The sequence below is a fragment of the Grus americana genome, chromosome 10 (assembly GCF_028858705.1).
Source record: "Grus americana isolate bGruAme1 chromosome 10, bGruAme1.mat, whole genome shotgun sequence".
NCBI lineage: Eukaryota > Metazoa > Chordata > Aves > Gruiformes > Gruidae > Grus > Grus americana.
The window spans coordinates 2,572,911-2,588,832 of record NC_072861.1 but is presented as its reverse complement, the minus strand read 5'-3'; the positions used below and the strand labels follow the sequence as shown (position 1 = coordinate 2,588,832).

General features: G+C 42.4%; 1 protein-coding gene across 3 annotated transcripts in view; it reads left to right on the top strand.

Moving 5' to 3' along the window:
- The window catches only part of NPTN (neuroplastin), a 56,318-nt gene that overhangs the window by 19,096 nt on the left and 21,300 nt on the right, over nucleotides 1-15,922 (top strand). For all 3 annotated transcript variants that reach the window (XR_008578613.1, XM_054836787.1, XM_054836788.1), the window contains exon 2: nucleotides 11,563-11,731. Coding sequence is in view for 2 of the 3 variants with exons in the window: in XM_054836787.1 (XP_054692762.1) it covers nucleotides 11,563-11,731 (169 nt within the window). In the remaining variant the exon portion in view is untranslated. The remainder of the gene's footprint in view (nucleotides 1-11,562; nucleotides 11,732-15,922) is intronic.

The following is a 15,922-nucleotide window of genomic DNA, read 5'->3' as shown; positions in this document are numbered from 1 at the left end:
CTCTATCAAGGTCCCTTTTTTGCATGCACATTCTAGCGGGAGAGGAAGTTGGGAAGCTCTTTGGTCAGTGCGATACTGGTTTTAAGCTATTCAGGAATTGTCTTTTGTGTCACACTTTCATTTGGGCTCCAGCCAAGGTAGAACACAAGCTGCTTTACAGGCTTCAGAAAATTACAGTTAAATATTTCCATGCGCTTCTAATATGTATAAATTTCTAGTTGTATGCTATATTTAATCCTACAGCTACCTGATCACGTCAGCAAGAGGATAAGCCTTGTTCCTTCTCCCTCTTGCATCTCTTCCAGAGTTACTCGGTTATCGACTCTTCTCTGGCCTCTGTCAATGAGGGAAATAGCTGCAGGTGGAAAGGGTGCTGCTGCTGTGTGACGTTGGAAGGGGTATTGCTAGTATGTAAAGCTGCGATTCATTTGTATGCCAAAGCTGGAACGTAGCTTGGCTTGGCCTCCCTTGCTTTTGGCTAACAGGTAGCTCATAGATATTGGCTGAAGAAAAAGTAATCTGCAAAGGTGTCTTTCATTGATAAAGCCTCGTTAATGAAAACGGGTCGCTCAGGAGTGGTAAAGCTCAACTTTAACGTTCGTTTAAACTCTCTATCTTTAGGCTTTTTGTCCACTCTCCTCTTCTGAACTCTAGATTTGTTTAATATGGAGCTTTTCCAACTTTCTGGCACAGAGAGTCTCCTGTACATGTTTCTCTTACTGCATATGGAAATTTTTGGCTGCCCTTTTGAATAGCTCTTAGCTTCTCTCCCACTCCCAGTTCAAGTGCACCTGTCTTTCAAAATGCATTTTTTAAAAAAAATAATAATCTGGATTTAGTGATTCTTCACTACAGTGCAAATTTTAACATACAGATTTTGTAATTTGTGCACTGGATTTTTGTGCAGAGTTGTATGTAGAGACTAATTTGTTTCTCTAATTTTAGAGCATTAGTCTATTGCTTTCTTCACCTTTATCCTCACAATTTGTGAATGAGATCACATCTTCAATATACAAGCATCACTTCAGACGTGATTTAATATTATTGCTGCTTGTCTTTCATTCTGTCCTTCAGGCAGAGAACCATCAATTAATAATAAATAAATAAATAAAATTGGTTGGAAACATAATAGTATACTGGAATAGCCACACCTTCTGGACCATCGTGCATTATTTTTCTTGCTTTCTGGTGTATCGTGAAGATTTGTAAAGACCTTGCAAGGGATATTTAACAATAGGTTTTCCCTTTTTCTTTTATGCGTGATAGCAATTAGCTTGAAAAATATGCAAAACCTGAACAACCCTCCCCCTCAAACACCTCTTTCTTTTAATGAGGAAAACTTGCTGTGTAACAGAATAACTCATTTATGACTATAACAAAATAAATACATCTGTCAATATAACGAACATTTACAGTATCAAAACTTCCTAAGAATATTTTCCTTTGAGCACTTGAAGGTGCTTATTCCTATTGTATTTCACATTAAGGATTCACTTAAGGCTTGGGCTATTCCGCGACTTCCCATGGGTCTATATGAACTTAAAGTATGATCTATGGCTTATTGCCTCCTTCCTCCGCCCTCCCAAGAGCCCTGACCTTTGCAAGCTTTTGAATGTTGGCCGTGGTTTTGCTCTACAGGGCTGACACTAGCAAGCCAAAGCTGAAAATGATTCTTGCGGCTAGTGCTTCCTGCAGCTTACACTTTGGAAATAAGACAGCTACAAATTACAAGTAAGGGCAGGTTTTCAGTTTTAAACAGAGTATAATCACTTTAACGAGACCTTGACCTCTTGGTTTGATCTGTTTGTATCACGTTTGTTCTTTTGATGCTCCTGTCTCTAGAATTGTGCAGAACATGGTAATAACAAAGCAAGGAGTACTGTGCTTGGAGAAGACCAAGTAAGGAAACTGTTGGGCTCTGAAAGCCTCTTATGTAAGCAATGAAATCTGTATAGTGTCATTTTCTGTTTGGTTTTGAACAATTATAGAAATCGCTGACAATTGCCAAAAAGCAGGAGTACTTCAGTTTCCAGACTCCCGTTATGTCACAGGGAGCATTCTCTGTAATATGTAGCCTTTTTTTTGTTTTTTTTTCATAGAAAGGTTTGGGTCGGAAGGGACCTTGTAGACCATCTAGTTCCAACCCCCCTGCCATGGGCAGGGACACCCTCCACTAGCCCAGGTTGCCCAAAGCCCCATCCAACCTGGCCTTGAACCCTGCCAGGGAGCCAGGGGCAGCCACAGCTTCTCTGGGCAACCTGTGCCAGCGCCTCACCACCCTCACAGGGAAGAATTTCTTCCTCAGATCTAATCAGTATCTACCCTCTTTCATTTTAAACCCATTCCCCCTTGTCCTGTCACTCCCTGCCCTTGTCACCAGTCCCTCTCCACCTTTCCTGTAGCCCCTTCAGGGACTGGAATGGGCTCTAAGGTCTCCCCGCAACCTTCTCTCCTCCAGGCTGAACAACCCCAACTCTCTCAGCCTGGCTCCATAGCAGAGGTGCTCCAGCCCTCAGATCATCTCTGTGGCCTCTTGACTCGCTCCAACAGCTCCGTGTCCTTGTCCTGGGGACCCCAGAGCTGGACGCAGTACTGCAGGGGAGGTCTCATGAGAGCAGAGTGGAGGGGCAGAATCCCCTCCCTCGACCTGCTGCTCACGCTGCTGGGGATGCAGCCCAGGACGCGGTTGGCTTTCTGGGCTGCTAACGCACATTGCTGGGTCATGTTGAGGTTGTTGCCCCCCAACACCCCAAGTCCTTCTCCTCAGGGCTGCTCTCAATCCATTCTCTGCCCAGCCTGTAGTTGTGCTTGGGATTGGCCCAACCCATGTGCAGGACCTTGCCCTTGGCTGTGGTGAACTTTATGAAGGGTGGTTTTTTGTGTGTTGTATGTTGTTGTTGGGTTTTTTGGGTGGGTTTTTTGTTTTGTTTTTTTTGTTGTGTGTCGTTCCCCCCCTTTCGCCCCGTGTCTGTCAGGCACTGGCAGATTTCAGCTCTTTTTGCAGCTTCTGGCTAGATATCTTAATCGGAAATGGCCTTCTGGCAGATGTACAGTAGCTGGAAGCATTGCCTCGACTTACTGATGCTGTTTGATGTATTGCCTTTGCTGTTTCTGAATGACTGAAGATGCAAAACATTAACCCGAGACTCTTGTGTAGAGGTTTTTAATTGCTCTGCCAGTCCTTTGTAATGCTAAATTTTAATTTGCGTATGGAAGTTTTTCTACCACCTTCATTGCCGCTTATCCTTCCAGGATTTTGTTCTTACCTGGAATACCTTTCTATCTTCTGGTGGGGTGGGGAGGGCCACCAAATCCAGTTTGTGTTTGTTTTTTTTCCCCTTTACCATCATTATGGAGTTATCTGTGCTTATGACATGGTTACTGAGATGAAGATAGAGTGTTGCATTGAAATTTATCATAATCTGAGACATTGTTTTTCAAGAGGATTTGAAATTGATGGAAGCGTAGGGTTTAAAACTTAAAACCCAGAAAATATTTACTAAAGAGATCTTTTGATGCATTTGTCCAGCTTAATCTTTTTTAATTATTTTTAGGCTTTGTGCAAAAGTTACAATACTTTTAACAGCTTAGTGAATGCAGAATCAGATTCAAACCCGAAAGCTTTTGACAGCTTGTTGTATTCAAATTACTGATACTCCCTTTCAATAAGAGGATTTACAATACTCTTTCATCTCACAGATGTCTATTGTGTAGCCCCAGCAGCAGTGCAGCTAATGGTTGTTTTAAAATACACGATCACACCCCTTCACCCCTGCCACAAAGGCTAGGTAAGAAGCCTTTCTTGCAGAAATGGTTGCTTAGTAGCCTGGACAGCTGGAGAAACAGAGTTGATTTGCAGCTTTGGGGGTTTGGGTTGCTTGGCCTCTGACTTCAGGGATGCGTTTCACTACAGTGGGGTTCATCATCTTTGTGCATCAGTGTTTAGTGGAAACCTGTAGAAGGGGGATCGCTTTCTGAGCAGTCTTCCCTCAGCTACTGTCTTCCTCCTTCAAGCATCCTTTGAAATGTGGACAGTCCAGCAGAGCAAGATCATAACCCGATCTCCTGTGTTACCTCAATCAACAGCATGAAAACAGTGTGAGCCTTGTTAACCTCAAGAAACAACAACGGTGGTCTGAGTGCGGTTTGTAACTGCTAGTAATTAGGGCACTTGTAGCACAATAGCTTTTCTTCTTTTTTCCCCCACAGCACTGGATTATTTGCTGTGGTATTTCTACTGAGCGTAGAGCTCACCTCCTTTAGTGCTGGAGCAGTAGGTTGGAGAATCCTTGTCAAATGAGTTTGTAATTGAAACAATTTCTGGGGTTAATATTTTTTTTTATTTTTGAGCATTTGTTCTTGTAGCTGTTACTTGCAGCTACTGCACAGTTGCTCTGCTGGCAAGGGATGGTTTCTACTTGTGTTCTAGAGACTCTTGGTCTTGTTTTCTAGCCCAAATGATTCTTCAGAGATGCATCTGTAGTGCAAACTTCCCATGTAATTGTGTGTCAGTGCAGGACTGTTTGTTTCACGAGTGTGGTCAAGCGATGTATGTGTGGGAAATGCTTTTTAATGAGGTGCATCAGAAATCTTTCCAAGGCTTTAAATTTACCTTTCCCTTTGCTAAAATCTGTTGAACTGTCTTTCAATCCTCTTCCTGAAAATAACCTGTGAATTTGAGGAGAGGGATCAAACAATCTGAGTTTTATCAGCTGTGTAGCACTCTAGCTCTGCTTGCTGATGAGAAGCCCTGCTGCCCAGGGAACACAGCAATACGACGGGTTTTGCTGTATAATCTGTCTGGCCAGCTGTATTCTAATCTTTTAGTTTTAAGGGGGGGTCTGGCGGGGGAAGAGACTAGCTTTAAGGCAACGCTGTTTTCAATAGATACCTTTGAAAATAGGATTGAAGGACAACTTAGTGTGCGCTCTTAACGCAGCTCTGAAGCTGGTAAGTATTGAAGGATTTCGTGCCATAATAAGGATATTTTGGCCTGATCACGAATGTCAGCACAGCATCTCGTTTCAGAAGGCAAAAATCATGTGGTCTGAAGTACCGTTGCTCTCTGTTTCCTGACTAATGAAACAATCTTTTGGCCTCTGTATATGTATATACCACTGAAATTCCCTTTACCTTAGAAGGTTGTGAGAGTCCTGGAGCTGTGGTGATCCAGCTACTTCAGGAAAGTAGGTCACTTGTCTTGGGGAATTCCCTGCCTCGGAAGTCCAAAACAGACGGAAGAAGAGGTCAAAGCAGAGTTCATAATTGCGAGCTGCGTAGGGCAGAAGGTTAGGGATTTTACCCTTTTTTCCTCTGTAGATAGGTCATATAAAGCAAGAAAACTCTTCAGTGAAAAGACATCTGGCTGTGAACACTTAACACTTGCCAAATACAAGGTCCACGCGACTGAAAAAGGCTTTGAAAGCCCATCGGTTCGCTCTGCGGCTTGGAGTTACCTCCTAGCTGGTGTGCGTTGCAGCCCGTGGCTTCCCGAGTACGGCAGCCACGGATGGATCCCCTGGAGCGGCGAGGAGAAGCGCTTGGTGCCGTGAAGTTGTGTCCCCTGGGAATACTCTGCTCTCAAACTATCGACCTCCAGCTGCCAGTGCTCCGTGTTGTGCTTTTTTTTTTTTTCTATAAAAGTTGTGTTATTGTAGATGCTAATGTCTTATCTAACTCTTTGTTTTCTGCACCTCATTGCTTTGTTCTTTATAAGATATTTTGTTTTCTGCCGCTCTGTCACTGCGTTTCTGCTGCCCCTTCCCTCTAGCTGGGTTTGTCAAGTCGCCCATGTCAGAAACTAAACTCACGGGGGACGCCTTTGAACTGTACTGTGATGTGGTTGGGAACCCCACTCCAGAGATCCAGTGGTGGTATGCTGAAGTCAACCGGGCTGAGTCTTTCAAACAGCTGTGGGATGGCGCTCGGAAGCGCCGTGTCACCATTAACACTGCCTACGGGGCGAATGGGGTGAGTGTGCTGAGAATAATCCGCCTTACCTTGGAAGACTCTGGGACTTACGAGTGCAGGGCCAGCAACGATCCCAGGAGGAATGACTTGAGGCAAAATCCCTCCATAACGTGGATTCGAGCCCAGGCTACTATAAGCGTCCTTCAGAGTGAGTCCGGCACCCTACAGTAGTGGTACTGTAGTATCTAGAGGCAGTCTAGTGACCCTTCCCCTCCCATTACCCCGATTAAAACCCTCTGCTACCCCGTCCCGTTGTTCTGAACCCGAGACTGCTCCTCTGCCTGTAGTGCTGACGTTGCCTGCTGTCTGTGTCTCTTCTCCTTAGGATCAAAGGACTTGGGAAAAATCTATGGATCTGTTTTCTAGCCTCTGTATGAAAACAAGCCCAGTGTTGAATTTGTGTTTCTTCCCCTTCCCCTTTTAGTTTTGTAGTAGGTTTCCAGCCACCCTAATGCTGGCTTCTCCATGAGTGCCTTTATATTTGATTTTTGTGTTCTTCCCAGGTCTAACCACTTTATTTTTATTTCTCCTGTTCTCGGAATTTTTCTGAATGCCTTCTCACGTGGTTTTGGTTGCATATATGCTTCTGCACAAATCCTTCCCTTTCAGTTACGTGTGACCTTTAATGTTTAGATTTTTCCATGAAGTCGTGGTGTTTCTTTTCCTTTCTGAACAGCAGTGTGTTCCTAATGAGTTCTCTGATGCAGCAGCGCTGAACTGGTGCAGCTATTCTTAATCCAGCCTATGAAAGGAGGGGTGAAATATCCTCCCCCAGTGTTGTATAAAGTAATAGCTTGAGCTAAATGGCTTTCATCTGAGAATGCAACTTCTGGCAGCAGCAAAGCTTTCAAAAGCAGAAAATATGGTTGACCCAGAATTGCTTTTTGTTCTCTATTGTTCCAAGACTTTTTTTTGCATTCAGCTCTCTTTTAAAGCCTTCCCAGACAAGTTTGGTAACTTCTGTCTTCAGAGTCAGTAGAGAAGATCCCAGTTTCATTTTGTGTAAGATGCAAAACTCTTGCCTTTGCTAACAAGATTAAGCAACTGCATAAGGAGTTATAGGCAGAGTGATTTAAATCTGCAACGTGAGCCTCTGCTGCATGGAGATATAGGAGAATTTGCTTTCTCGGTGATTTCCCAATATCCTAACGTGACAAACAGCAGAGTGTAAGTCTTGTCTTGCTATTTGCTCTGTGTGTAAATAGACCCCGGGTACAAAGATGTCAAAATCTGTAATTATGTCTCAGAAATGTTTTGGCATACCTTAAAAAAGGGGGAAAAAGTCTTCCTGAAGCACACACGCACCCCTCTGGCTGCCGGTCCCCAGGACTGTGGGCTGTGTGCAGTGCCTGGTGACGTGACCAAACGGTACTGCCATGTCCTGGTGGCCAGCCGTCTGCTGCGGTCGGTCGGCACTGCTGGATCAGAGAGCATCCTTCTGGGAAACGGAAACAACATCGATACGTGTGGAAAAATAGCCAGTGAACCCAATGATGTGGATTGACTTGAAAATTTAAGTGGCGTTGGGTTGTTCAGTTCAAACCAGCTCGACTTTCCGTCCTAATGCTCGATACCTCCTTTGTCCTTTGAGGTCTCAAAGGACTCGGATCGGGAGATTGCTTGCACGACCTACAACAGCAAGAGCCGTGTAATTTTAGGAAATCATATTACCTTAAGACAAAGCTAAAAAAAAAAAATTGTCTTCTAGGAAGTAATGTCTCCTGAAAATCCCCCCTGCCCCTGTTAAGACCTTTAGTTGTATTGGAGCGTGGCAAGTCTGTGTCGGTCCTGTCTGTGCTCCTCTCCTTGTTGTTCAGTCAGTTTTAGTAAAACCTACTGAGGGAGAAAATCCTTTTCATATGAAAAGTCAGTAACGCATCAGTTTGGGAGAGAATTACTGTGAAGACGCCTCCATATGGAAAGTGAGTTTTTCCTCTCTCAGGCCATTGATACTAACCTGCTCCAGGGATTAAGTTTAACCTTTTGTCTTCTTCCCCAGTTCGCATCATCTTGTTGCATCTGGTGCTACTAATTCTGGAGTGTGTATCATGACTTCATTGCTAAGTGCCTTGTGCTGGGATAATTCTTCTGCTTTTGTGTTTTATTCATGGGAGGTGGGCGGGGGGGGATGCTGAACAGAATACTTTAATGCTTTTGCTCTGTAATATTGTCGATGTTAAGAGTTCTGACCAGCTACTGCTTGGGAAATGGACCGCTTGGACATCAAACTCCTACGTGGGAATGGAGATAAGGGGGGAAAGCAGGTTTCCAAACCATCCCTGGAAGGTGGAGACCATTTTGTCTGAAGCTGCCCAAAATGTCTCAGCTGCTGTATTGTGTGCATGAACACAATTTGTCTTTGAAATGGGAATTTTCTGACTAAACAGGGTTGAAGTTTCCCCGTTTTGCTGCTGGCCTTATTTGTCATTTACATCACTGAAAGGGAACATCAGATGTATCAAAAGAGCACAGCCTCTGTTTGCTGTCCTTTAAATCACAGCTGGTCTCAAATACCAGAAGTGGAATGCAGAAAGGACAAGTGCAACTTGATTTCTTTTAAAAGTTAGCAACCCAAGAACTGGCATCTGGCTTCTATCTCATTCCTAATTCGGAGAAAGAATTTCACTTATTGATGGTGGGGTGTTTTTTTGCTTGGTTTGTTGGGTCTTTAATTTTAAAACCTGATCTTGCATAAAATGGGCAGTTCAAGTGGTGTGTAAAAAGAGACTCTTCAGCATCTTGCTCTTTCAACTGGACATCCTTCTTTGGATGTCACTGTCCCAGTTTATTTTCTAGAATGAAATCAGGCTAGGACTGCCTGATGGCCCTTTTTTTATTTTTTTTAAAAAATAAACAGAAATGCAGGTAAAAGATGTGAATAAGTCTGCAGTTGCCTTTAATTTTCTTTAACTATAACTTAGAAGATTGCAAGTCCAGACACAAAAGGTCCCAGCAAACTCCAACAAAGCAAGCTTGAGACAGCTGTAAATATTTTCCGGATGCTGCAACTTAGCAGAGACAGAGGTACAAATAGGTGTGAATTAGCACAAGTCGTCGGAGCTCCAGGCAGGTGTTCTATGATCTAGTTCATCCCTGTTAGAGGCTGAAGAGTCCATTATCCACAGAATATGGAAGCTGGAAGATTACCACTGTCAAAACGCTTCTGGATTAAGTCTTTAACTTTCCGGTTTCTGTAGGGACTAGATTCAGATTTTTTTGTGTGTGTGACTTTCTTGTTGCTAACGTTTATGTAATACTCTTCTGGTGGCAGCGCGTATGCTTTCCGTTTCCAGGATCGCTGCAGGCTGATCACCACTGCCTCAGCAGAGCACAGACAGCATCGGCATCTGATGTAACAGCACTCGCTAGATGCGTGGCGGTCTCTGTTACAGCAGCCTCTGTCTAAAAGGAAAACACTGCATTTATTTTGCAGGCTACAGACATGAAGACGCTGCTTTCATAGTCAAAGAAAACTGTTTAAAACAAAACCCAGTATGATCAGTGAATGCTAGTGAAAGTTATTTCTCTAGAAAGTGTTCTGACACCAAATTACTAATGTCAAACACATTACTAAAAATATTTCCAGATCTCTTAGTGTTTTTCTGAGAATGCACACAAGCTTTTTGTTGGGGATGGAGAAGGATGCAGGGCAGTCCAGTGATGGTATGGCTTTAACGAGACAATTTTAGACCCAAATGGATCCTTGCATGGTTAAAATTCCCCACATGGGAACAATGAGACAGAAACGCAGCTGACAATGCGCGGTAACAGCAAAGTGACTATGAGAAGTGTCAAAAAACCTCCACTACTACAGTACCTGCCAGTTTTTCTGCAGTTAAATGATATCCCTGTTTTAAATAGCTGTGAAAAGAAGCGATGTAGCCAGCCTGCTGAAGAAAGGGGAAAAGGATGTACAGGAGTCCGAATGGCTTCATCAGGTTATTAGCATGTAAACTGGGTTTTTTTTTTCGCCCTGCTTCTCTGGGCAATAATCTAAGTAGTGTACTATTGGATAGGTGAATGTTTTAGGTGTTGAAAAACACAGCGTTTCTGATGGTACTGGTATTTTCCACTTCCCCTTGTTCTATTTCATAATTTATGTTCAGAGTGCTTTGCAGATGAATATCCAAAAAACTGCCCAGGCATGACTCAATTTATATTCCAAATGTGTCACCACAAGGCGTAACAAAATTTACAGGAGTAAAAATCCTTTGCTGGCTTGCAAAAATCATCCAGATGCTCGTTACTGACCGACTTCCTCACCCTCTTGCACTTTGCTGCCGACTGGAACGCAGAGGAGGTATTCGGAGAGGTCGGCGCTGCGGGAGCGTGGTCGGTGAAATGAGCAGCTGGCAACAGCTACCTCTTTGGAATTCATTTAATTCTTGAAAGAAAGGAAATACATCAAAACCAGAGGACGCGGTAGCATTTACATGCTACAGCAGTTCAAGCTGAAACGACAGCCAGTGCTAAATCTAGATATTTTTGGAAGACTAATAGCAAGAATTCTTAAATTTCCTTTAAACTCTGTCATCCTATATTCAAGGTGATTTATTTTTTTGTTTTTACATACTACTTGAAACCAGCTGTGAGACCTTCAACAGAAAGATCTTTTTTCCAAGTTTGGGAAGAAACTTGGCTCTGACTGTTGTAAAAATTAATCAGCCTTATTTCTTAGAGACTAGCCATCTGCACAGTCTTAACAAAGTGTGGTTATCAAATGTAAGGACATTGCTCTCACACTAATCTTATCACTTCTGAAAGGCTTTTCCCTTAAAAAAAAAAAAGTGAATTTGATGTTAGCAGGTAAGATTGTAATGTGAAACAGCCTGGGTCCAGTTCCTAATGCAACCGGCAAAGTATGTGGTCTGTTTATGCAATGAGGCTCACTTTTTTTTTTTCTTCCTAAATGTTTATGTTTTTAGGAATGAAATAGTTCCCGACTAATTTTAACACGGTGTGTGTATTCTTACATTTTATTGTTAAGCATTAAGAGCTGCTTTCAGCCGTTCTTCATCAGGCTTGTGCCTTATTCACGTGGGGTGTTTGCTCGAATTTCAGGCATCAGAGAAGTTGTGCTATTTGAAATATCTTGTGTGCGCAGGATATCTTCCTTAGGAAGACATTTTTTAGAAGACTGTCTAACTTTGAGGGCTATTCTGTATAGAAAATGGGTTTTGTTTTAAACCTCAAAGTCAATAGAGGAACCAAGCGATAGCCAGAAGGAAGTTGCTTCCGAAGGACTAGCTGATCTCTTACGTGTAGTTGCAGGACACACGTTTTCCCGTGTTATGGTCAACAGTGTGTAAAAAATGATTAATGGTGTTACCTAGAAATCTGTAGTGATGTTAAATATTAAAATCTAAAATAAGTAATTCTTTTTTTTTTCCTATATAGGGATGCTGATCCGCAAGGTGTTGCCTTCACTAGTGGTCAGCTGTTTTATTGTGACTTTCTTGATGTCTCCCAAACTAGTGCAGTGACGTTCCTTGTGTAGTCTCTTTCCCTTCCTGATTCCCCTTTGAATTTTAGACTAGTGTGGCACAATTATCGGTGAAGATTTGTTGCTATTTAATGCGTCCTTTGTTTCAGAGCCCAGGATCAACGCCAGCGAGGATGTAGTCATTCATCTGTATGGTCCAGCCGTCACATTGCAGTGTAACCTCACCACAAGTCCCAGCCCCCTTTCTGCCAGTTACTGGGTGAAGAACGGAGAGGAGATCCCTGGCACTAGAAAATCTTCAAACACTACAGAATACAAGTAAGTCTCTCAGGAATAATCTTCGTGTTACCCCGGAGGATGATAAACCTGGTTGACGTACGGCTTTGGGATAGGTGGGATGGGATTTGGGACTCCAGGGTCCTTGGTTCAGCTTCACAGTGGTCAGACAGATCGAGTTGATCTGCGTTAGAGGCTCCACAAAAAGTACGGCTGTAAATAGAGTTAGAAGAAGGATTCTGGAAACATCGTTGTCTCCAGCTGTCCTAGCTAGCTCAGGTAAACATAATGTCAACAAAAACATACTGTAAACTTCAGTCTAAACTCGTTTAGTTCTTCTCTAGAGCATACCTGATGTGTGGACGTAGGCACAGACACACGGTCTAGTTTTCTTTTCCTCCGAGTATATTGTGCAGTCTCTATCCTGCTTATGTCTACGTAAAGATGGATCTGCAGCTGTGCATCTTTATCATGCACATAAATCACTGCTGAAATCAGGTGGTTTAAGTCATTTTCTGGCCTTGGGAGACGAAAGACGGTGTTGTCTGAGTTGTTACTGATGAGTTGTCAGATCACTACTATGAAATGATACCAAATCTTGATTAAACCAGTACAGCTGTATCACTTGTGCTTCTTATTTGTCAGTACATCCACAATTCCAGCATTAATCTATTCCATGCGCGCATGCTTTGGCTTTGCCTCTGCCTTCCATCTAAGGGTGCAAAGGAGACCGGAACGTGTCCAGCTACCTCTTGCGTTTCGCTGTAGCTTCCATCGAGCAGAAATCCTTTGAGGGTTTCAGTACCTGGAATGGGGCTTTCTTGCCGCGGAGTTGATGAGAGCATATGAAGATCAGAGATCTGGCTTGTATGTGTGATTTTTTTTTTCTTTTTTTTTCCTTCCATTTTCTTCACTTGATGCCAGCCCGGATTGCAAATACAACTTTCTGTTCAGCATTAAGCTAAGATGAAGAGCACTTAAGGCATGTTTTAACCACTGGTGGTAACTTACTCTTTGGAGATGTTAGACCACTTCTGACCCTCTAACTCAGCTCTCGTGCCAGAAAGAGGTGCTTATGTCTGGTCAAGGCCCATTGTATTATAGTCCATCTTGTTTACTGTTTCTTGCCTATACGTTAAAGCAAGGAAGCATGCCTACACCCTCACCTGGCTTTTCTCTGTCTCCAGCAGAGTACTGTGGGCTCTTTATAATACTTATGTTGTTTACTGGCACAGGATTAAGAAACACTTGAAGTTTTTATTGCCTTAGCAAAGAATCCCTTCATCCACAGGATGATGGAAGTTGTGTTTGATTCTGATAAAGATGTATTCAAGGTTTTTCCTTTTGTTTTCCACTTTACATCATCTATTCAGTTTTGCAGTTAAAAAAAGTCTCATTTAGTTCTGTTATTTTCTCAGTACAATGTTTAACACCGAGTCTGAGTTTTAAAGGCTCTGCTTTCTTATCTAGCAATTAACTTGATGAGCAGTCTTGTCCGAAAATGCCAGCTTGAGTGCTACAAAAGGCACGTTGCATTGAGGTTACTGAAAATCACACATTATTATTCAGGAAACCAAGTATCGAGGCTGACTTCTCTATAATCTGTTCCAAGCTAGGAAGAATTTTTCCTTCCAAATTCCTCTGTAAAGGAAGAATTTAACTTCCTGGAGAAGAAAGAAGTAAGGTAGGGAGAAGTGTCACTTTGTTCCCAGCGAGCGAAGGGTTGGTAGAGCATGCTCCAGTCACAGGACAGGCTTGAGAATTGGAGAAAACTTGAATTTGCAATGTAGACCTCAAATTCCTGTTCATTTATAAGCTGCTTTGCTGTATATTGTGGTTTCAGGCTTTCTGTGGCATTTCTTTGTTGCCTGTGGTCACGCTGCATATGATCTGTTTGTTAATTTCTAGTTTGATTCTGTTACCTCTTTTAGATCCAGAAATACGGAATTCATGCAGGCAGTGCCAACAGAGTTGCAGTTAAAAGGAGTTATTTAACTTCAGCATTTTTTTTAACATGACTGATTAGTCTTTTGCATTCTGCTTATTTTCCTTAAAATATAAAATATGTTTCAGGCTCTTGGTGTTTCAGTCATTAAGATGTGTTGTTCTGCTACGAAATGTAGTTAATTCATTGAAGTTCAGTGTTGTTTACCATTCAGAAGGCTTCAGAATTTGTAAGTTAAACTACTTACCTTTAAAATTCCACTTCATACGACATTAGAAATGGGAACACATTATTCCTAATTCTTCATTCAAACTCAGTGTAGCTGTTGTGGCTGGAAGGCAGCTGTAGTCAGAAAGCTCAGAGTTAGGTATAGCTTTTTAGTTCACCATTTTGATTAAAAATGGGCAAAAATTATTTGTAGTGTGTTCTTCTACAAGCAGAAAGTGCCTGGAAGTGGTTCTGGCCATCTTGTGCTTTCACTCTGGAGACCTGTTCCCTAGTCTACATTCATAGTTTGGAGGAGAAAAGTAGCAATTTCTTTCCACATTCCTCATCAGTGTGAATTCAGAGTTGAGTTGCAGGTTACTGAGCTAAATTGAAGAAAATGGGGTTTTGGGGTTTTTTTGCATCTGCTGGAAAGTCTACATCTCTGAAAAGTTGGGCTTGTCCTAAAACCCACAGGAATGAGGGAAGTTGTTGGCTAAGCAAACTTGTTTCAGGTGCTTGTTTGTCTATAAAACTTTGCAGGCGCATCAACTTACACTCTCTTTAATGATTTATGGTAATGATACTCTTGTAGAGGCTGCCATAGCTTCACACTTCAAAAAGAAACTTATGTCGAACTGAAAGAATACAATGTCTTACTTCCCCCCCCTCTCCCTTTTATAGCAGGTAACAAGCAGTGGTCAGAAAATGATTATTTAACTGTTAAGGTGCTAAATGCTATTACAGAAAGCCAGCTATTCTCTGCCTTCCCTCGTTATTGCAGACTCTTAGGACAGCTTAGTAATGGAAATAATTGGGTGGGGTTGTCCCACGGGAGCTGGGTGAGGACTGCACCTTTGCCAGCGGCGTCGGCAGGCACAAACGTTCAGGGTCGCTGCGTGCTTCCTAAGGATACTTCTGCCTGCAGTTTAAACACAGTTATAGCTTTGTTTGCTACTAAATGATCGCTCTGTCATTAAGATAATATTTAATTTTAACTCTGTGAAGAGCGGGTGTATTATTGGTTATCTGAAAGACGTATAAACTTTATAACGAACGTTAGACCTTCACCGGTGACTCTGGGAAGTGAGTGCTGTAAACACAGTGAAGACTTAGAGTCAAAGTATTGTTAAACTGAGCAACTCTTTCTGTGTGTCTAAGCAGTTTCCGTGTGTAATTAAATTATTTTATTAGTGCTCTTCTGCAGGGTTTCTGTTCATCTGCATGCTATTTACTGAATGGGTTTAAAAAAATAATAAAGAAAGCTAAGAAGCCTTTCAGTAAAGGGAGAGAGGGATGGGAGACATCTACCTTATTCTGTGCTACGTGGAGATGTAAATTCTGTGTCACATCGTCGTATGCTTTTCTAGTTTAAGATGTCTCTTGTAAGAAAAGCTCTACACATATGTTCTTCAGGTATTTAAAGTCATTTGTATCCTAAAGCTTTTCAAAGGACAGCAAAAGCTGGTGGACTTGAAGTTAAGCACCATCTCAAGTATAAATGCATCTTGGGTTTTTTGGGGGGTTTTTTGCATTTGTTTTAGCTCTGATTGTCTTCTGGCTGGCTTGCATCTGTCTGTCCCTCCACTAGTTGTTACTGCATTAGTCTTGCCTAATTTTAAGTGCCGGCAGATTCCTGGGTGGTGTCTTCCTTCATGAGTTGACCAGCTTTTGCAGTTTTTCCACATGCAGTCTGAATTGGAGAAAGCTATTAATGGACCGGTCTTGTATCTGTTAAGAAAAAAACCCAACAGCTTATGAGATGAACAGTGTCAGCTTTGATTGTATATGTAGCCTGCTGCTTTCCAATTGGCCACGTATGATTTTTTTTCAACGCAGATAGTATATACAAGTCGTGTTTCTCCCTCGATGGGAGGCCATATCTGCCTAACAGGCCAGTGACTCGAGGATGACTTGCATCAAACTAACTGCAGTGCATAATTAACAGGTGTCGGGCTCCTTCTTTGCTTTTAAACTAACTGCAGCTTCTCCAGCTAAATTAGTACTGACTTTCCAGACTAGAGCTCACCTTTTTTCTAGGCAAAAAACCCGTCCTTTATTTCAAGTAGGTATGTCTGTACAGC